This window comes from Staurois parvus, unplaced genomic scaffold (assembly GCF_062004578.1).
Source record: "Staurois parvus isolate SC_StPar_1 unplaced genomic scaffold, SC_StPar_1.0 ptg000634l, whole genome shotgun sequence".
NCBI classification, from domain to species: domain Eukaryota; kingdom Metazoa; phylum Chordata; class Amphibia; order Anura; family Ranidae; genus Staurois; species Staurois parvus.
In genome coordinates, this window is record NW_028318430.1 from 5,400,650 (window position 1) to 5,423,761 (window position 23,112).

General features: G+C 40.0%; 1 protein-coding gene across 11 annotated transcripts in view; it reads right to left on the minus strand.

Annotated features, from left to right (window-relative positions):
* The window catches only part of HERC2 (HECT and RLD domain containing E3 ubiquitin protein ligase 2), a 233,271-nt gene that overhangs the window by 52,979 nt on the left and 157,180 nt on the right, over positions 1 to 23,112 (minus strand). For 10 of the 11 annotated variants that reach the window (XM_089693500.1, XM_089693499.1, XM_089693498.1 and 7 more), the window contains 17 exons: positions 21,595 to 21,766; positions 19,515 to 19,659; positions 18,887 to 19,112; positions 18,357 to 18,531; positions 15,849 to 16,029; positions 15,408 to 15,548; positions 15,069 to 15,260; positions 10,375 to 10,528; positions 9,927 to 10,034; positions 8,669 to 8,800; positions 8,411 to 8,569; positions 6,746 to 6,864; positions 6,166 to 6,291; positions 5,337 to 5,492; positions 5,130 to 5,245; positions 4,822 to 5,020; positions 4,528 to 4,742 (listed from right to left, as the gene is read on the minus strand). In XM_089693500.1, coding sequence (XP_089549626.1) covers positions 4,528 to 4,742; positions 4,822 to 5,020; positions 5,130 to 5,245; positions 5,337 to 5,492; positions 6,166 to 6,291; positions 6,746 to 6,864; positions 8,411 to 8,569; positions 8,669 to 8,800; positions 9,927 to 10,034; positions 10,375 to 10,528; positions 15,069 to 15,260; positions 15,408 to 15,548; positions 15,849 to 16,029; positions 18,357 to 18,531; positions 18,887 to 19,112; positions 19,515 to 19,659; positions 21,595 to 21,766 — 2,716 coding nt within the window. The remainder of the gene's footprint in view (positions 1 to 4,527; positions 4,743 to 4,821; positions 5,021 to 5,129; positions 5,246 to 5,336; positions 5,493 to 6,165; positions 6,292 to 6,745; positions 6,865 to 8,410; positions 8,570 to 8,668; positions 8,801 to 9,926; positions 10,035 to 10,374; positions 10,529 to 15,068; positions 15,261 to 15,407; positions 15,549 to 15,848; positions 16,030 to 18,356; positions 18,532 to 18,886; positions 19,113 to 19,514; positions 19,660 to 21,594; positions 21,767 to 23,112) is intronic. The other variant, XM_089693501.1, reaches the window with a different exon arrangement.

The following is a 23,112-nucleotide window of genomic DNA, read 5'->3' on the forward strand; positions in this document are numbered from 1 at the left end:
TTATGCCATGTCTAACTAAAAAACAGTTCTGTAGGTGCTTCTGTGTTGCTGAATCACCCACCGGCTTCTAGTATGTCCCTGGAACTTTGGTAGCAAAACCTTCCCACCACCACAAACAGAGTTTTACACAACCACAGATGCAAAGCTATAAGCTGGCTGGCTGGCATTTTATACTTAAACTGAATGCTTTATTTGGGTGGCAGTGATGGCAATGGTTCTACTGTGTTGTAAGTGTAGTGGCGCCAAAACTAGAATATGAGTAGGCAAGGATTAAAACTCATGTCACATTTTTATTGCTGTCTGTGCCCCTACTAGGTAGATTCACATTATCTGCCATAAAGACAATAGTCAGAAAGACAGTAATGGTACATCCAAAATGTTACAGTTGTCACCAGAATAAGAGGTGAGGTAAATCTTCCATAGGGGACACATGTTCTGGTAGCAACTGTTTAAAAAGGGAACTCCCAGAGTCTTCCAGAGGGATGTAGCACTCTTAAAACTGCTAAGCTACCAGGGCGTGATAACAGAATCAAACGTTTTGTTGCAAATCGTCAACAAGGTCGCAAGAAATATGTTGAGAAAATAAAGACATGCAAATTAATAAAGATTTGAGCAGAATCAAACGTGAAGTTATCAGGAACCCATTATCCTCCAGTGCTGTCACACTGCAGAACAGTCACCTACCTACAGTGCCCAGAAGTACAAGGTGTTAAATGCTCAGAGACATAGCCAAGGCAAGTAGGGCTGAAACCCGGCCACCACTGAACAAGACACATAAGTTGAAAGGTCAAGACTGGGTAAAGAAATATATGAAGACAGATTTTTTTAAAGGTTTTATGGACTGATGAGATGAGACTGACTCTTGACGAGCACAGAGCCCCACTTTGACTCAGGTGCCAGCAAGGTGTAGGTGGAGTACTGGTATGGGCTGGTATTATTAAAGATGAGCTAGTTTAAAATAATTAAAAATAATTAAAAAATAATTAAAAAATAAGGGAGATGGGAAAATGTTTTTCATTTAGTTGCATAATAATTCTGCACACTAATAGTTGCCCAATAATTGTGCAAACACAGATATTCTCCTAAGAAAGCCAAAACCTCACCTCACTTTTGCTTTCCTAAATATTCAGGTTTGAGATTTATTAACATTTTGGACTGACCGTGAGCACTGCGTTCAATAATGAAATGAATCCTGAAAAATACAACTTGCCTAATAATTATGCACACAGTTTACGATCCCTTCCACTAGCAGTGAAACTCAATTAAAAAAAAAAACAATAGGGAGATCACAAAGTACAGAGGGGGGGGACCCTCTGTCCTGTACAGTAGTCCAAGAAAAAAAAAAAGATCTTACAGGTAAGTCAAAAATTCTATTTCCTTAGTTGTAACAGTACAGCACACAGGATCTTTAGTCTTAACCATGGGACATCCAATAGCAGTCCAACTGAAGGGTGGCCAACATGGCAAGCAAACACTAATAGGCATGTCAAGTAAGGGCACAACAGACTGAGAAAGAAGCCTGAAGAAGTCAGAAACTGACATCCTAGAAGGCCTGAAAATCCACCTGGTAAAATAAACATGTGAATAAAATACCAGGGGGCAGCCTAGCAAATCTGACAAGCAGATTCCTGATGCTGGAAAGTCCATGAAGCACTAACAGATCTGAAAGTGTACCCCAACAGGGAAGGGTGGAAAATCTATTCATCAATCTAAATGCTGAAATAATGACTGTCTAATCCTCATAGCAATAGCACAGGCCCCTACAGGAACCTCTGGAAGGACAAAAAGGGAATCTGATTGCCAAAAGGAAGCTGTAGACAAGAGGTAGACTATGGCTTTGTGTACCACATCCAAACAGCAGAGAAATTCGCTTTGGAACTGGACATGGGAGTAAAAAACAATGTCCTGGTTAAGGTAGGAGGAAATAGCCTTAAGAAAAAAAGGAAATCTTAGGTCTCAGAACAATTTTATCCATCGGTGCCACTTATAGAATAAGCATGCTAACTCAAAAGACTGGAGACACAGGGGTGATAGCTATGAGGTCACCTTGAGAGTCATGTTGGATGAAGGAATATCCCTAATGTGTTCAACGTAAATCCCACATGAAGGGCCAAAAAAAACAGGTTAAGATCCCATGGTGTAAGTGGAAAACATACAAGGGGAGCAATAGGTGTGACACCCTGTGCAAAGGTGTTCACTGCAGCCCGGTATAAACAACTTGGAGCGCCACTCTAAGTGCTCATTGCACTGCTCTAATGACCCACTGTTTAAAAGGGTGCTGGCATGTAAGTGCTCAGCCAGAAAGCATAACACTATCGGTATAGAAAATGCTACACACCAACAGCTTAAGGTGTGTATAACGTAAAGAGTGGCCTTAGTTCCTCCCGAAACCACACTTTCTGATGCATTTCACCCTGCCCCCGGGCTTGATCATAGTGATCTTAATTAGGGAAAGACAGGCCAACAGTCTCTAAAATGCTGCTTGATGGTACTCCAGGCCAGAGAGGAATAAGAACAGGATGCATCCAATTAAGAACTTCCTAGCCTCGCACCATACAAAATAGACCTTCCAGTTGAAGAAGTGGTAAACTTTACATGAAGTTTACGTCTTAGCCAACAGGGATGATCAAATCCAATAGTCTCCTGTCCCTCAGAACCTGGGCTTCAGCAGCCATACTGTTGAAGCTAGCAACCAATAAGCAGAATGGTGGCCCTTGGGACAAAATGGTCTAGACAATCTGTAAGGGCCACAAAGAATCTGCCAAGAATTATGAATATGTCCAAGTACCACACCCTCTTGAGCCAGTTCAGTGCAATAAGGATCACCAGCATGCATGCTATCCTGCATAAGATTCCATAACAATTACTGGGAAGGCCCAAGGGTCCTTGGATCTGATGACAAATCCAGCCAATTTGTTCTGGATCTTCTGGCATCCAAGATTTGACATCTGGAATCCCCGTATATGAGGCAAAAGGTTTGGAACACCTCTAGGTGGAGAGCTCCTGCCACTGGAGCCAGATGACGAATGATGACATCAGTATGGCAATTTCCCACAACTGGGATGTGGACAGTGGATAAGACCATGCAGCCATTACAGGTCGGATCCTGCTGCTTCTGCCCCCCCCCCCCCCCCACAAGGCCATAGTGGCTATGGAGGAGCAATACCTTGATAGAAGAATCCTGAGAAAATAAATCTTCATCCAAAGTGAGGCAAGAACACTAGCAAAAGAATGTGGCTTGCTGGGAGTGGGAGGGGTTATATGGGGGATGTCACCGCAGCTTTTTTTTTAGCCATTGACCAATCACCTGATGGTAGCTACCATGGTTAAGACTTAAGATCCTTGTTCTTGTACTGTATTATTAAGAAAACTTAGTTTTGCCTATTATTACACTTTAGACAATTTCAGTATTTTAGTCCAACTGATAAGCATTTTAAGAGACGTCATTATCAAAAGTCTGTGCTTAAAGTGACACTAAACCCAGCAAAGTGTTTCATCATTGTCAGCCATCTGTACCCCTACTATGCACAGTTTTGGACAGCATATTCCTAAAACCCTAGTCTGATTCGGAGGAGCTGACACTTCCTTTATTAGGGTGGCTATACGCCCTCTACATGGATGCACTGTATGTGCAAATAAAGCCACCCTCAGCGCATTCCCGACAGCAATACATGCTGTCGTATTCAGCACATGTCACCAACACATAGAAGCAAAGAGATAATGCTGGCCTTCAGCACCACAGACCTTGTTAAAGACCAGGAGAAATACATAGTTGTGGTATGAATGGCAGCCAAATAGATTTATGGGACTTGTAGTTTCCTATGAGCAGCTCAGGTGACCGCAAGTTATGAGCACTGCTTGCATACATTAGAAGTGAACGGAAAGAAGCCTCTGTAGCAGCCACATGGGGAAAATATCGAACACTGATAAAACAGGCAAGACAGCATTTTTGGAATGTTTGACAAATACTCTAAGTGGTTCACACTCGCAGTCGTGTGAGATTCCCATGTAGTCCTGTGCAGTGCGATTTCAGCCCATTCATTCTGATTGGGCTGAAATTGTGCCACACCAAAAGTAGTGCATTCACTACTTTTTGAAATACACTGCAATTGCATTGCATGGTGCTTCTGTACCATGCAATCTGGTGCAGGCAAACACAATGTGTTTGCAATCTGCATTTGGAGTGTCATTAAGTTAATATGACACCTGCAGTGCGTTTTGAATGCAGTGTGAGAAACTTGCACAGGAGGAAGGACCCTAACAGAGTACAATGTTTGGAACTCAGAATGGAATTGACCACTGAGCATTTACTAACACTGTAAACTGTAAAGGTAGGCACCGAAACAAAATATTTGACAGAGATTCTAACACTATCTAAGGTGAAAAATTGTTTTGGGCTAAACTTCAAGTATGACATTTATTGATCTCTTGTGCTCACATCATAGTTGGAGTTGCTTTCTGCAAAGTATATGGTTTATGTATTAAGGATGTTGGAACAAATCTAGAATGTATAATATTGAACTGTACCTTCTGTTTCCATGGCCCAGTTTTCCATCTTCTGCCTCTCCCCAGGAATACACCTCTCCTTCAGAAGACAGAGCAAGGCAATGTTTGCCACCAGAATTTACTGCCACCTTTTTCACAAATACATGCTGAATGGATTCCAGAAGAGTTGGTGTGGACACAGACTCTGTGCCACCAATGCCAAGCCTTCCACCAGCCCCATATCCTGTAGCATAGAGCTAAACAAAAGGGAATAGCATAAGAAGCAAAGTCCTAGTTATAGCAACATAAAATTAGTTTTAAAGCATGGAATGTTACCTTCCCATCGGCTGTGACAGCAAACAATGTTTGTTCTCCCCCAATCAGCTGGATTGGTCTGAGTGTTGCCAATGCTTCACAAGGAGTTGGCACCTTCACTTTAGCTCCTTCAATTCCTCCAAGTTGCCCTCTGTGATTATGACCCCAGCCATAGATGGTTCCGCTTCCACCAGCCGACAAAGTCCAATCATCAGGTCGTCTACAAAGAAATCAGTTTTGATCCATAAAGCCAAAAAGTTTTCAGTGATCTGGTGAATACATTAGCATTATTAATTGTAGATGCTCTTTGAACATTCAGTACAACCAACCTGTTCATCCACTGAACAAGCTGTTCATCTTGTTCCCTCCTGAATATCTCATGACTCTCATGAAGGGTGTTCATGCTTTCATTATCTGCCATTAATTCTCGAATCTTCTTTGCAACCTTAACAGATTGATACAAAATTTTGAAAGGTAAAGGAGTAATCTTACAGTTTTCATCATTATAATTCCTATTATTCATCAAAGCTGTTTACCTCATCCAAAAAGAGTCGAGGTAGTGGTGTTCTTTTGTCTAATGCTACAGCAACTCTAGAAGCCATGCAGTATCTTCTGAACCATGCCCACTTGTGAGTCTCCGCACAGCATGGAAGAGTATCCAACTCTAGGTCACAAGCAAGGGCAACCAGCACCTACAAATGTGAAGGTCAATAACATGAATTAACAAAAGAAACTGAAACTCTTTAGACTTCAAGATCACAACAAAACGCAATCACATTAAATCTACAATCTAAAACATAGGTTTGATGAACTTAAAATGTATTACTCTGCGTGGTGTTCAACAGCTAGAAGATCAAGTCAGCACACAGTCATTGAGAAGCAACAGTATAATCGCTATGGTGTGTCTCTAATATTTCCTATCAGTGACATTTTATGTGTATTTATTTTCTTCATGAACAAAAGACTTCACTTTACTCACCACTCTTCACTAGCTATGTTTTTTGCTCTCTTAAAACACATGAGCACTTTTTAAATGTCTGCTTTCACCACGGCTAACCTATCAATGCACAAAACACTTACAGTAAAAACTGAAGTTAAGACCCTACCCTGACTGTATTTGCCAATTATGCAAGCCCCATAAATCTCATAAAAAAGCTATACATACAATGTTTGCACTAGTCAACGTTTTGATGACAAAACCCCAAGAAATTGTTTAACTACATATTTACATGAAACATATCAGTACATATTACCCATAGTTTTTCATATTATTGTGTTTTCTGAACTGCAATTCCACTGAAGGGGGGTAACCTGTGTAACAACCATTTATTGGGAAAAAAAAAGGATTTAAAAGTTTGACACAACCTTGAAGAAAGGGCTGTGAAGTAATTGTTTTCCTCCTCTTACAATTGGATCTTCATACTCAAATTGTCTTTGTAAAGCTTCTGGCAGACCCTTCACAAGAGCAGCTAACGCACTGCCAGTGAAACTCTTAAGAGAAACAAATAAAAATGAAAATTAATCAGCATAAATGTTCCCATTATCATTTTTTTTTTCCTAAGCGCTATTTGTTAGTATCAAAGTAAAATACCATAGTACAGGTAGTGTTTGGGTGATTGGACAACTGCGTATTTTTTTTAATATATGCACACACACAATTGTATTATATATACACTTACATAGACTCAGGACAACAACATTGCTGAGAAAAAAATGTCTATGCAAGGGGTGACTACAAATGATCCACAATAGGCAAAGCATACTAGTATAATGTGCAGAACTAGCCATGGAATTTTAATTCCCAACAACCTCAGCAACCAAAAAATTGAAATATCAGTCATGTGAAGCTAGCCTTTAAAATAATAAATAAAAAATTTCCCAGGTATTTTCACATGCTGTACTATAGGACACAATACTAACAAGCAAGAAAACAAATAAGGCATACCATTGCACGAGCCTCACTGTCTCCATCTCCCAAGAGCCTATTGATGTTAATAGACTGTCCGAATTCAGTGGTAAGAAGCTTTCTTAGCCTCTGTAACGCCCACATCCTGTGACCTGCAGCTGCACAAAAGAATACATAGAAACTTAAAGGCTAAGGCCATCTTTTGGATCATGTTACACCATGTTATATTTAGGGTGCAACAATCAGCATGGTATCATAGATGTCCCCAAAAAAACTATTTGCAAATGAACCCTTACCAGAACTGCAAGGTGCTGCTTTTGTGTCATTCAGGTATATTTTGAAATTTGCACAATTGTGCATGGCTCCACTCACACAGCCACATCATTCATGTTCGGGAACGATATGGCATAAGTACTACAAGTCCCTTCAAACCCCCCCCATTTAGGTAGACTGAAATATTCCATTGAGTACAGTTATGTTTTTTTCCCCACTCACCTGCAGTTCTTTTCATACACCTACTTACCTGCAGAGAATCGAGCGCTGTGCCACTGCAATCCGCTATTTGGGTACCACACAGCGGGTCATGCACCACCATCTTGGTCCTCTTCAGCTTTCTGCTCCTTCCAGGTGCAGAACGCAAATTTTGATAGCATGCTGGACTAGTACTCCAGACAATAAGTGGCTCTACTACTCTGAAAAGTGCTGTCAGTTTAATCAATGCCCATATACTAGATAGCAAGTGTTGCAAACTGACAGAAATTATACTCTCTGTCAATCTGCAACATTTGCGCTCTGGTACATGCACTGCAAATTTATGGTGACACTCCAAAATAGCGATGCAGCACACAGTCCCTCTGCACTATAACCCTATCTGTGGAAAGCCAATAGAAAATAGGGCTTTTAACGGCACCCAACAGTTCTAGTAAACTATGTAGCTTGTAGGGCTTAGTCCACATGGCCTATTTAGTCACACCAAAGGCTGTATCATGGCTCCGGACCTGGAAAGCACTCCACAGTTAAATAACACTAGACGATATGAAAAGTGTCACAGTGTGGAACACAGTGCCTGAAGCTTACATCCCAGGCAGGGCCCTCTAGCGAGGTCCTGGTATGACCTCCAAAGCTATTGCTGAGGATACACTGATCCGGATAACTGCATGAGACCAGATCAAGCAATGTGTAGATGAACCGCTGGATGAAGGAAACAAATTCTTAAAAATGGGAAAATGGCTAGTAAAAATGGATACAACATTTTGCAGTAGAAAAAAGGCATCCATCTTCCCAGGACACTAGGAAAAAGCGGAGACATGCCGGGAGTGGGGGAGTTATAATGGGCATGTCTGGTTATTTTTGGTTTGCTAGTGTCCAAATCTTCCTGTAGGCAGCAGGATAACAGAAATGTCTGTGAATCCTATGCTCCTCAATGAACAAGAAAAAAATTCTTTACATAAGCTTCCAGAATCGACAGCCAACCTGAGCTCTACTGCTTTACAAAGTGCTGTCAGTTTAACTTGTCAGCTTTTCAATGTACTGCTGTTATTTATTCTCCAAGCAGCAACCTGAATACTAGGACTGGCTGAACAGATTTACAAAAACCTTGGTGTAGTTATTTTACTTGTGTTTACAGTAGTTTGTCAGTTATGTTACTGCTCAACCCCAGGGATTCCTATAAGAAGTATTAATAAATTGTACTTATGGACATACCAAGTGCACTGAGCTGGGCACACGCTGCAAGGGATGCAGCCAGACGAGGAACAATTCCACGATTGGATGCAAAATTTAGCCGGAAATCCAGAAGACAAGTGACAAGATCCATGGATGGACAGGAAAGGATGCATCGATCTGACAGGAGATCTTTTGGACCTTTAGGAAAGAAAAAAAAAAAAGAAGAAAGACACAATTAACACTGTGTATTACTTTTTATATCGTAGATTTGCAATAATAAAAAGACACAAAATTTACCTGCAGCGGGCATGATGGGATAAACTGTGAATCGCCATCCCCAACCATTGACTGACCCATCACTGATGAACTTCCACTTCAGTTCATCTCCTGGAATTCGAAGTTCACTGGACCAGTCAGACCACTCACGACCTGCCAAGCAGAATATAGTAATACAAGTCAAAAAATTGAAAACATAAAAGCAGTAATGTACTCTGAAGTCTGCTACTGAACCACTTTTTGTCACAGTGACTACCTGAGCCTGAAGGCCACATACATAATGAATATCAACAGTTTTCGCTACATCTTATGGTGTAATCTAGGTGTGCTAAGAACTGTTTCCCGACGATGCAACATGTTAATATGTCCCAGTCATAAAATGTGTTCTTAATAAAGAACATTTGAGCCCTTGTTAGCTGGGGATGAGCAACAAAGTGCCCATGAAATGTACCTATTCAGGATGAACTGTCATCAAGATAGTGTTGATTTTGCCAAACAATAGGTTACCAAACGCAATGTGGAAATAGATTTTTGCACAGATTCTGTCAATTATAATCATGTCAGCTGCCTACAGTTTTCTACTATATATACGCTCTGGTAATGTACAGCTGTAGGGAGTCTGGGCTAATAAAACTACTATACCCACAACACATACAAAGTCTTATAATAATGAAAAAAAAATGGTTGTGGTCAAGCAATCAGGTTTAAATCTACACTAGAAGATGACAGCTGGTAAAAGAAGAGGGAAATATGACTGATTGTTATGAGGCAGCATAGACTGTTCTAGTATCAGACAATAAAGCCCACATGGAGTTATTTGTTCCAGTTCCAGGAATGCATGAAGGTCACAAAGGGTATTTGCAATCTCTAACAATGAAAAACATGCTATTTCCCACGTCATAATACCCTTAAACCCTTCTTACATTAAAACTATTTTACAATCACAGACAGACTGTGCACTTTGAGGAATAAGAAAACAAATTGTCCATATTAGTTTTAAAAAGACAAAACCTATTATAAATGTTTATTATGCTGCACAAACAATAATTTGCACTCATTATGCTTTTTGCAAATTGCCCAAGAATATTTATATGGATTTAAACCCAGCAATACAATAAAAAAAAAATGTCATGCATCTTAACCATTTTATTAAAGCACTTAATGCAAACAATACAAAATAAAAATATTCTATTTCATGACAAATGAGGACCCACTACTCCAACCACAGCAACATAAAAATTGAGCTGAAAACCCAAAACATAAACCACTGCAAAATCACCTGATCTGACTGACACCATCCTGTTGGCCCCATCCATTATGGTGAGTGGGTCATGGCGGCGCTCTGTCGAACACTGGCGATCAAATTCTACTCTAAGGCCTTCAGCACCTATACATCCACAGAGAGTACTTTGTTTTTATCACAATTATAAAAAGAACATAAAATCTCCCATTAACAGCTATACAAAATAGCAGCATTAAAAAAAAAATACAAAACAGCATTAGTGAACCGTTTCATAATGTATGGGAGTTAGGTGCATCTCTTGCCCATTCATATTCAACAGGCAAGACAATTATGCAAACACTCTGCTGCTGAAAAGCACTGTAATTTTATAAAGTACTCAATAAGGACAAAAAGGCCATGTTTTTGACAAAGGATTCCGAAGGCAGGTGAATCATGTAAAGCGGTTTTAGTAAAAAACCTACTCCCAAAATATCTGTGTACCTACCTGGTATTTTAACTGTACCACTGGTGGAGGTGTCATCAGTATACGGGTGGCTACTTTCCACTATGACAGGCTGCGAGGACAAGCGGCCACTCTGGGAATCTGTGGCCACATCTTCCAATTCTGTCACACATAGTTCTAGCAACATATCGGCTACCTAAAGGCAGATTATAACCATTATTAAGGAATTGCATCAAGTAATAAAATTAGAGCACTTTATCTTTTGTTTTTGCTTCAGCACGGCTGTTCAGCAACCACAATTACAGTAAGTGTGGCAAATACCAAGTCAATCTTCCTCAGCTGTTTACATCTTTAAAAGGAATTTCTCCCAAACAGCATTTTAGCAGAACCACTTACTTTCCCTGGTGCACAAATTTTCTTTGTAGTCCTATGAAAGGGATATCGTATGTACTCTCCAGCGCCTCAGGGAATGCACAGCCAAAGGGAAGCCAAGGGAACCAGGACAGCGACAACCAAAGGAAATGCTTCAGGGGTGCAGCCCTCCTCAGACGGGGAGATCAGCCACTGGATAGAGAATAAACAGGTGGCGCATACACCTAGTGCATTATCCAAGGTTTATTCAAAGGTATAAAGGATAAAAACATACTCAGATAAAGCATGTATCTAAAAAGCATTTGCATAATGAAGATGGCCACAACGGCAAGAAAGGTATTCCAACTGTCAGTACGGTCAAATGATTGACGCGTTTCGGGGATGAATCTCTTTCCTCAGAGCTACTGACCAGCCTCTTGTGCAGATGTGTAGTGGATGGATGATGGGAGCCTTGCTGGTAATGAGGCATAGCAAGGCTCCCATCATCCATCCACTACATGTCAACTTTATTATGCAAATGCTTTTTACATACATGCTTCGTCTGTGAGTATGTTTTTATCCTTTATACCTGTAAATAAACTTTAGATAAGGCACTAGGTGTGTGTGCCACCTGTTTATTCTCAGTCCTATGAAAGGCACAAACTACTGGCAAGTTGTTTGGCTGAAAAGCCCATTTCAAATTTTTTTTGCCCGTGCCAGGAACGAAAGGAGCCCTCCCTGGCTGGGATGTTTTATGAAGATTAAAATTTCCCCCCCATTGAGAAATCTCTTGTTTAGGGTTGCTCTTAAAGCTAGATTCCAGGCACAAAAACTTTCTATTTGAAATATATTCCTTAGTAGCAAAAATAATAAAAATCCATTTTGTGTGTTCCAAATACCTTAGCAAACCACATTGCTACCTAGTAAAAGTACACATTGCCGGGTGCAGACAGCAGAGCTAGAGGAGGGGCCCAGCAAGTCCACCCACTACAGGCTGCCTGCAGAAAACTATAGGAGGGGCGGATACAAGACCAGTCACCCTGTACAAGGAGAGGGAGCAGAAATTGACCAGCCTCCATTACAGGAAGATCATACACAGAGGCAAAGTTTCACTTTAGATTACTGCACAGATCTGCAGGAAATATATAAAGCACACCAAGATTCAAGAACACATGCCTCTGGAATGTAGACATGATTCGCTTTTCCCAGGTTTCAGCTTTCACCAGGACGATAACTCCATGTACAATAAAATCTGCACTATAAATATTACATTAAAACAAAAACCCAACGTCTATTACATTTTGTCTAATGTGACAAGACCACAGATGTTTCTTTCAAGGAAATGTTGAGCTTTTGTAATAACAGGTTTTGGCTATTTAATTTTATTTTCTACAAAACATGTCCACACTGCAAAGGCACAAATGGGCGGATTTACTAAACACATATATGCTGTTCACTTTGCCACAGGATTTTCCCCTTTGCTTAGTGAATGAGGAGAAGCTCTGCTGACTTCCATTATCCAGCTGTGTGCAAAAAAAAAAAAAAAATTATATATATTCCCTCCCCCCTCAGTTCTGGATGAAGGTTGCCACCATCCCTAATATCTCGATTTTTGGAACTATTTGGTTTCCCTTAAAATACCATTAGAGGTATTATGTAAAACTCTACGGGGTTGATTTACTAAAACTGTAGAGTGCAAAACCTGGTGCAACTGTGCATAGATACCAATCAGCTTCTAGGTTTTTTTTTTTGTCAAAGCCCAATGGAACAAGCTGAAGTTGGAAGCTGACTGGTTACCATGCAGAACTGCACTAGATTTTGCACTCTACAGTTTTAGTAAATCAACCCCTATGTATTTTTTCCTTCCTTGCATGTGATCAAGTATTCTTTGCAAACTGCAGTCTTAGCACATTCACAAAGCAAAAGTGAACAGCCTTTAGTCAATCAATCCCAAAAGGCCTAAAGCGCTGGTGCTAAAAACTATTTGTATTGCCCAACAGCAAGGTACAGCTTTGAATTTTATTGCTAGTAGATCCAATGGCCATGGTGATTCTGGAGGGGTAATTCACTCATTTTCCAAAAGACAACAATGACATTTTAGTCTGTGAATTATGCATAATATGTTTCCAGCCACCTTTATCATCCATTGACTCTCTGGATTGAGAGCCTGTATTTCTCACTGCTGCTACTATTCATACGTGTCACTATTACTTCTAATAAAGCCTTTACTTACAAAGTTCTCTTGATTCACCCCCCTAATGCTTTTTATGTCAGTGTTTTTCCAAAGCTTTAGAAGCAATAGCTCCCCAGTCACCCAGAGATATGGTGGACTATTAATCATCAGACCTGACATGGATTCCTCTATATAACTGCATAATACAGCAGTTTTTGCCTTTAAATAGAAACTGCTGACATCAACTAAGTCATATGGTATGTTATACCTTCTATCACATACTTTAAAATATAGAGCAACAGAACCTACAGCTGCATTCCATAGATCATTTTCAGCAAGCGCACTTGAGAAAAAAAATTGATTCAGGCCACGAAGGAGACAACATTAAATGGAAAAGATTTAGACTGTCCCAAAAGGAACTACAGGAAATATGTATAACTGATATATACATAAACAGAAGGCAAGAAAAAGTGATAGTTGAGCTCATCGCTATGCTACAAGCATTACATACTCTTTCATTTCCTCCATTTTTACATACAATATCTACAATAATAAAGTACAATAGGTGTATACCAAAAAAATTGCTAAACTCCTTACACTACTCACTAAAGTTTTTTTTTTCTCTTATCAGAAGGCATCCCACTACCCACATCAATGCCTCTCCCAGGTCTCCATTAGTTTGCCTACAGTTCTACTTAAAAGCAAAGATGTAATGAGAAAGAAACTGGAGGCTGACATTGCTTATGGATTCTAAATATGCTAATGGCCTGGCTGTAATGAGATAACTTTCATACAAGTATGCAGATAAATATATAAATAAAGAACCAGCGCCACAGAAATTATATAAAACAGTAAGCTGCAAAACCTAGCCTATAAACTTATAGGATAAACAAAACTTTAAAAAAATAGGTTGCGCTTAAATACATACAAAAGTGTAACAAAAAAATAAATAACAAAACAATAAGAAACAATATTTTAAATCAAAATAAAATCCAGCAAGCGGACCGTGAGGACGTTGATGACGAAAAGCTTAGGGCGGTGCCTTTGGATGTGCGGTTCAGAATACTCCTGGTTTGTAAGCACGTAGCATGTGCATGATTGGCTTGGTCGGAGTCGCCTATATTCATTACACATGCTGTCTATACTGGTGTCAGTCTGGACACCTTGCTTGTAAGTGCATTTCATCATTAAAGTTTGATGCTTTTTAAAACCTACTGCACCATGATTGTTCGCTTTTTTCTTTTGAGTGACGGCCTGATCATCTCTCAGTTTGGATACTAAATCACCTTTGGAGTTGATTTTCAACTTTGCAGCACATCATCTGTTGGAGTTCATCCCTCATTTCTTCAGTGTTGTTGTCACCATATTATTCATTTCTCCCAGAACAACAAGTACTATACGCTGGTTTTTCAACAATCAGCATATTACTCTGGTGAGTTCTATTTAACCATTTTTGGTGGTGGATTTACTTGGTGATGAATTATTTTGGGCATTATTGATTATTTGAATTTTTGTACTTTTACGTTTTTGCTGGATTTTATTTTGATTTAAAATATGGTTTTATTTATTTTTTTGTTACACTTTTGTATGTATTTAAGCGCAACCTATTTTTTTGAAGTTAAGTATGCAGATAAGAATATTTTCCCAAACTTTTATGAATTTTTGTACCTACCATAAAATTCTCTCCATTGCGGGACAAATTAATTCTTAGACCATCAAGAAGTCCAAAAGCAATCCAACAGAGAGGACAGCAATAGAACAACAAAGACTAACAAGCCGAAGAAAAAAAAAAAAAAAAAAAACAACAGGCACTGCCTGTAGCTCTAATAGCCGCTTGAAGGACCAAACATCTGAAGAAGGCATCAGATGAGGCCTGATAATGGTCTTGGTAAAATGTGAGTGAAAAAGCAGATGGAGAAAAAAAAAAAAAAAAAAGGCTACTCTCCTGAGGATGCTAGCAATAGACTGTTGCATGATGATTGTGGGCAAGGTTATCCTGTGGGGGCCAATAACTTTTTGTTGCCAGTGTCCAATTCCCCTGTAGGTATGCTGACAGTCTAAAGAATCCTTTAGTCCCTCAATGGACAAAAAAAGAAAGTGCTTGTATAAACACGTCTGAATCCCAGCACCTTGTATACAAACCAGGTTTTGAAGACAAAGATAAAGATGAAGTAAAGAAAAGGATATATGTAAGCAGCAATGTTATACTGACCTGTGGATAGGCAGTTCCCATGCCAGACAATACAGCAGACAGGACTTCCTTGCCCTTTTCTCCAGCTCTGTTAGAGACAGCTAGTTTAAGAAGGTCAACCATGACTCGTGTGTCATCGGGGATAAGCAAACTCGTAAATTCATCCAAGCACTGGGGTTCAGGGCCTGGAACTTTGTTCTGGCTTTCCACATCCTAAATACAGGACAGTGATTCAGTATTGCCAAGTTGGGCGAGAAAACAGTGGGGGAAAGGGAGGGAGGGAGGGTAGGACCACATCAGGGTCACCTTCCACATCATGGATCATGAATAATTAAATGTATAACGTAAACTGTCACTCACCTCTTTGGTTTTAGTCATTGTCTCTGCAATAATACTAGCTGCCCCAGGATCATCTGTAACTGGAATGAATGGTCGAGAGGAGGCAGCAGAAGCTGAAGGAGTAACAGCCGATGGAGTGACAGCATCTTCAGCTGGGGCTACCTAAAACCAAGGAATGCAAAAAATTTCTGTTCAAAGTAAGAGCTTGGATATTCTTCTAAAACGGTCCAAAAATCAATTATCAATTTTTTTTTTCCAAAAAACAAAAGTGATAAATTAGGCACAATAAAACAATTTTTCCATTCTGAGTCCTGGTCCTGTAGGCAGGCAATATACAACAGGGGTCTTCTGTATTACTCCAATGAACAAGAAAAAATAATATATTTTTATCTAATTCAAAGGAAAATCATCAAAACTATGAAAATACAAAAACAGAAACAAAAAATAAAACAAACATTTTACCTCTCCACGTCTGTCTTGCCAAGGGCTGGGACTTAATCTGTCTTCTAACTCTAGCCCTGCATCGTCTCCATTTATAGGACTAGATGTGCCAGAAACATCAGATGGAGGGGTTGTGGACAAGGATGGGCACTCGACTGGAGCAATCATACTGGCTGGCATTAAAGCTCCAACCACAGCATCCCTACAGTTGAGAAAATAAATATGCACAAACCTAAATTAAAATAAAATAATTGCAGAATAGGACAGCAGTGTACTTATTTTGACTGAGAGACAACATAAATCTGTCATTCACTATACCAACATCCCATTTGCTTCCAAAATTCAAACTTCCATCTCCAAATTCATGTTGCATATAGTATACACAAAGGGTTTATAAAGTAAACAAACTTATCAACACATTATTTTGTTGTTAATCAGCACACTGGAGAGTCTAATTAATGAGCTGTACATGATTTAATGGTGGCAATAGACACTAGATGCCAGTTGGATGTGCATGCAAGATAAAGAGCCAAATGATTTTTCAACCCACTACATTAAAATCCTGCATGCCCATAGCACACAACCAAATATTCATGCAACTAGAAAGGTCTCATTGGCAGTATTATTCTAATCATTCTTTTAGCTATCCCCACTGTGCTATGGTTCTGTTTGCAGTAAAAGCTGATTTTTATTGTTACTTTTGCGGAGTTACTGATTTTTTATTTTTGTAAGAAAAAGGTTTCTTTTTTAATATACTGTCCAGCTATGTAAATTAAAATGTAAAAAAAGGTAAAAATCTTTTAAGACTATAGATAATTTTGAGAGTATACTGTCAACTAGCATCAATTTTGTCACAGACAGCATGCATAATGGCTGGTTTCACAACAGAATGGCAGAGGAATGTGGTCCACATACCTGTGCGACTCAATAGAGTGTGTTTTTCAGCCCAATCGTTTTAATGGGCTGAAATCGCACAAGTAGTGCATGCCGTACTTTTCAAAAATGCATTACATCGGATTGTATGATACGATGGTACCATGTGATCTGGTGCAGGCAGACACACTGCATTTGCAATATGCATTTGGGGCGTCGTTAGGCTGCATTGACACCCACAGCAGATCATAAGACTAAGGGTGTTTTGAACGTGGTGCAGGAAGAGTGCATAGAACGAGGGTTTTCCACACCGTGTTCTAGTGTGAACGAGCCCTATTTGCAGCAGTCTTGGCACCAGGAAAGAATGTGCAGAAGTCTCCACAACTTGCTCATGTGAGTGTCTGACAGCCTCTACAGTTTGATGTCAAATCAAGTTTGATGGGATGCAAGAAAAATGGAATCCCTGACAGTGTCCTTAGGCTTACTGCACAGGAATCCCTGCTTTACTCATTTAAATAATGCTATGTTCTTGCTTACAATACTGAGGCTGACAATGTAATTATCGTAAAAGCAATACCCAGCCCTTGGTACTTATATGGCAGTGGTCTCCAAACTGCAGCCTTGAGGGCTGGCCACAGCCCTTTGCTTGCCTTTATCTAGCCCTTGGGGCACAATTCCTCCCACTAACACCAAAGATGGGTTACTATTACTCCTAATGACACTAATAATGGGGTACTATTCCTCTCGCATACACCACTGATGGAACACTATTCATCCCACTCACACCAACAATAGACCATTATCCCTCCCACTGACACCAATGATGGTGTACTATTTCTCCCACTAACACCGATGCCATGGGGTAATATTCCTCCCAATGACGGGGATCTATTCCTCTCACAAGCAAAAATGATGGGGCATTATAACTCTCACGGACACCAAGGAGGGGGCATTATTCTGCTCTCTGGCACCAACAGTGGTGCACTATTTCTCTCACTGACACCAACAACTGGACATTGTTACCTCCCATTGATGACAGGACATTTTTTCTCCCACTGGCCACAGTCCAGCCCCTTTAAAGTCTGAAGGATAGTAAACTGGCCCTATGTTTAGAAAGTTTGGAGACCTCTGTTATATGAGTAACAAAAATCTAATTGTATTGGAATATCCTGACAAAACTAGATAAAATGTACAGTTACCAGGAAGGTACTTTTAGCTTAAATGAAAACATACTTTGCTAAAAACAATGAACAACGGCATCTAAAACACATTCAAATGTCTACACATAATAGTCACACTTTTAAGTTGGGTTTAATTATATTCTACTCTCAAAACAGGTATTAATCTAATTCTCTCCAACAGAAACATTTAAATTGCTTCTTAGGCGATTACAATTTTCATCCTCCTCTCCAAACCTCAGATACAGCATCCTCAACAGATTTCTTTAGGGTACAATTGCTTTGGTGTTTAGGAACAGCTGGCAACAATTACCATGCAAAATAGTAAGTGTGGAAACGTATGGTCACTAATAAAAGCTTACTTAAATGCAAATTCATGTACATAGACATTCTCCAAAGACTAGTTCAGTGAAAAGAAATTAGCCTAAAAAAAAAAAAAAAAAAAAAAAAAAGTCTGTAGACCTGCAATATTTCTTACCTAGCGTACATAATCTGCAATGCAGTTAGAACGTGAGAGAGTGCTTGTTGCTTGGCTAGGTTGCCGTCAATAGAGAGGAGAATCTTTGCAAGGGATGGCCGGTTCGGTTTAGCGTTATTCACTCCACTGATTTTATTGCTGGAGGAAGATGAAGATTCTGGATCTGACGGCACACCTACAAACAGGAACAGCAGGGAAGCTTATCACAATGCAATAATGACAGTCTAGTAAACAAACCTTTTCCAACAAATCAGTGTTTATAAACTCTCTTGTATTGGAGAGGATCTCGATTTCAAACTTTTTTTAATTTACTTCACAGTTTGTAGTTGGGCAAATCTAAGTAAAATGCCTCTCCGTTGAGACATAATACTACATTAGACTAGACATTTAAAAAAAAAAAAATGCAAAGGCACTGCAGGCAAAGTATTGATTCCTAGTTCTCAGAAAAAATCATGATTGTCCATCCATTTAACATCTTACATTTTAGAATAGAAAACCCCTAAATGTACAGTATCTCCAAAGTTCATTACCAAGATAGGAAGCTCCAAGTGGGTCCCTGGCAGTTTGGAAAAGAACAGGTTCATGGACAGATGGTGTCGCCACATCCACTGTTGTCCAAGCTACGCTGTGAGAGGACCCACAAGCCACACGTGTTATTTTCTGCCCCTCCAAGCCATGGACGAGGGTAGGCTTCCGGTTAACGGTAGTAGTTCCATTTCCCTGCTGCCCATGATCATTGTCTCCCCATGCATAAACCTGCAAAGACAAGGAGAGAAAAAATCCTTTAATAAATTTATTACAAAGAATTCATATTCAAGGCGAAGCTCCTGTTCAGTTTTGAAATAGGTGTCTAACTAAAGTGAACAGACTCTTTCTCATGGACAGCATGATAAAACCGTACACATTTCTAAATGTTATCCTCACCTTTAAAAACAGGTTTCCATGAGCACATACAGGTCACAATGTATTAAAAATACACAGCATGTGTAACATGCTGTAAGATATGTGCAAGTCTTATAAAGATCTTCTAAACCTGGATTTGCAACAGTCGTGATAAAGAACAGTGTTCCTGTGCAAAATTCATCTTTGTATCGTAGTGTAAACTTTTAAATAAAAAACGACTGAACAAAAAAGTAAAAACAGGTTGTTTTATCCTACCTGTCCTGTGTCAGTCACGGCCAGACAGTGGAGAGCTCCAACAGCTACATGAACAATCTTCTTTCCTCTGAGCCCTTCCACAACTTGAGGTTTTCTTACATGGACATCGGTGCCATGACCTAACCTGAAGTAGTCTCCTTTCCCCCTAAAATGTCAGCACAACTTTACATTACATACTTTCCAATATTCCATATGATTACACCAGTATTACAAAATAACAGCAGCAGTCGAACACACACTTACCCAACATACAAGTTACTCGTGGGAGAACAATTAAATGCAACCATTTAGAACTTACACCACATCCTAAAAACAGACAATGCAAAACCACTTACCAGAATATTTGAAATATTTTTAGACAGGCACCAGATTAACCTCTTGCTGTGTGGTGGCAAAGAAGTTGGGCTTTAACGCCCGCTTATATGCATCCAAAAGGTAAGAAAAGCTTTCTGCGTGGATAGCGCACTCACTGTGCAGTCCAAGCACAGAGACCAAGCTGTCAAATACAGCTCTCAATCTCTGCTGATTGGTAGCTGGTGGGACCAGTCACGATCATGTGACCACTGTGACAGCCAATCACAGTAGCCAAGTGATCAGCCAATCCTTCCTGCCTCCGGCGTCAACTAAACTAAAGAGACACTTTTTTTATGGATAAATCTGAATTGCTTGATTTTCATGACCAATGCTAAATCAGGAAGCAATTGGGTCATGTATAGCCACCCTAACAGGCTTAAACATTAAAGAAACTAATCTGCGGTAAAGTAGTACTCGATCACAAATATGGGTGTTTAGTGAGTCAGTTTGCTATATGTACTATGCAGCCAATATTTGTGAAATCAACTACAGTATAGCTAAGCTGGTCTTGTGATGAAACCATACCGATAAAATATGGGTGATATAATATGCTAAGAGCATACTAATCTAATGCAATAAAGTTACTTAATAGAATAAAATCTATTAGTAATAAAATGCACTCACAATAAAATGAGTGGACCAAAATGCAGCCCTATGTGCGGCATCCAAATATATATGTGCTGGAGCCAATGCAGGGCTTGAATAGCATTCAAAAGCCCATGGACACAACAAACACATGGACTTTTGGATTCCACATAGAGGACTGCATTTTGAATTTCAATATTTTTATTGAAACGATTGACAAATGACAAATATCAATCCGACAGAAGTCATATCATAAGTGAATATTATGGCAGGAGACCAAAGTCTAACATCCAATTAGAAAATATAAAGAGGACTGCATTTTTGATCACAGATCAGCACTGTTCATTCATTTTCATTGTGTCTGCATTTGATTGCTATTGGTTTTTAAGCCATCAGAATAATGACAGTCGTTTTCAAGTCATCATGTAGAGCAGCAAGATTGGTGGGTTATACTATTCAAGCGTATTATTCTATTTTTTCTATTAAATTCAATAACTGGGGGGTTTTTTAGCACACTTGACAACTCATTTCATACAATTAACCTGGTTTTGCTTCGAAAACTTGTACATTCACAGTTAACCTCCCTATGCGATTATCCAAATTAGATTTGTAGTAACACCTAAACACTGCTCATACTACAGACATCAGAAGAAGGTTCAGTTGGATTTAAACACACTGAGCCCTGACTTTGGGACAACAGTGTATTCAGAAATGTAAGTCTATCAAAAGAGGTAAAAAAAAGAAAATACCAAAATTAAAACAATAAAGGGAACTTTGGTGCACTCGGTGTCCATAGCCAAAAGCAGAGCAAAAACATGATCATCAATATTACTCACACATACATAACTTGGAAGGTAAGTACAACTGGAGTGTTTTAGATGGTCTATATCAAAGGGGTTTTATTCTACATTCTTAAAAAAAAAAAGAAAAAAACATGTGTTACTCTAAATTAACTAAGAACTTGGGAATTGAACATAAATGTGATCAAAGACCAGAAGCTTCTCTTACAGAATCCGCAACCATTTAAAAAGTTTAGCAGCCTCGACTAAAAGTAGAACTATAATAATCCATTAGCGAAGAACCCCAATCTTGGTTTTATATATAGAGGGTAAATAGCATTCAAATCTTTGGCTAGCATTACCATGTCCAAACAACCCCAGACTTGGTCAGTGCGAGGGAAAACTGGGCTCCACACTCAATCTGACACACTCCCTGTCCGTTCAGTCTTTCTATATTCTGGGGGACATTACATCCCTCACTGCCTCCACGACCTAGCTTCCCAAAGTCTCCATCACCCCAAGAGAACACCAGTCCTGGAAAAAGAAACACAAGTTATAGGAAATCCGTAAATATCTACATGCAAAACACTGATACAGAATGCACAGTAAAGTTAACACCTCAGGACAATCTCAGGTTGATGTAAAAATGTCAGACTCAAGAGGCTCACACAGAATACAAATTTTTTACCTCTGAGCAATTTATCCCATAAAAGTGCACCTACTGTGTATATGTGATTTCTATGAGGAATCACTCTCAGATATATCTCCAGATGCTTGAAACAAGTATAAATAAAATACACTGGATGTAAAAGTGGAGATTCAGCTTTGAAACCCTTTTTATACATTGTTTGAATAGTACCGTATTTTTCGCTCCATAAGACGCACCTGACCATAAGACGCACCTAGGTTTTAGAGGCAGAAAACAGGAAAAAAAAAATTCTGAACTAATGGACTGCAGACATAGTACAGGAGATGACCAGAGACTGCGGACAGCACAGGGATGACCAGAGACTGCGGACAGCACAGGGATGACCAGAGACTGCGGACAGCACAGGGATGACCAGAGACTGCGGACAGCACAGGGATGACCAGAGACTGCGGACAGCACAGGAGGTGACTGCTGACCTTTGGGGAGGGGGGGAGCGGGTACCTGAATTTGACAGGTACCCGCTCTTACTTACCCGCAGAGTTGTTCTTTGACCTTACCTGTTCCTCTATCCAGCCGCGCTGTCTTCCGGCTTCTGTAGTGTGGGCGCTCGGCATGACAGCCGGGTGCCCAGTGCACATGAGCGAGAAGCACTTGCGCTTTGTGATTGGTCCGGCGGCTTCTGGGATCTGTCATGTGTCCCAGGTACCGCCTTACCATTCACAAAAAGCACCGCTTCTTGCGCATGCGCACTTGGCACCCGGCTGTCAAGCCCAGCGCCCACACTACAGAAGCCGGAAGACAGCGCGCCGCTGGATAGAGGAACAGGTAAGGTCAAAGAACAACTCCGCGGAAGTAAGAGCGGGTACCTGTCAAATTCAGGTACGCGTTTCCCACCTCCCCAAAAGGCCAGCAGTCATCTCCATAAGGTCCCGCTGCAGAGCTGAGCGGCCGGCCCGGAATTCTGACACGGCGGCGGTGGAAATACCGGACCGGCCACTCCATATTCGCTCCATAAGACGCACTTGGGGGGAAAAAAGTGCGTCTTATGGAGTGAAAAATACGGTACTTAGATTCTGTTTGATTTTGATTTAGAACTGCTGTGTACTGTTACTATTAATCAAGACAAATATGGGAAAAATGTGACCAAGAAAAAGCATCACATTTTATTACATGTGTTTACCTTACTAACGCTTTACATTTTATTTTGTGAAAGATTATTTCACTGCATGGC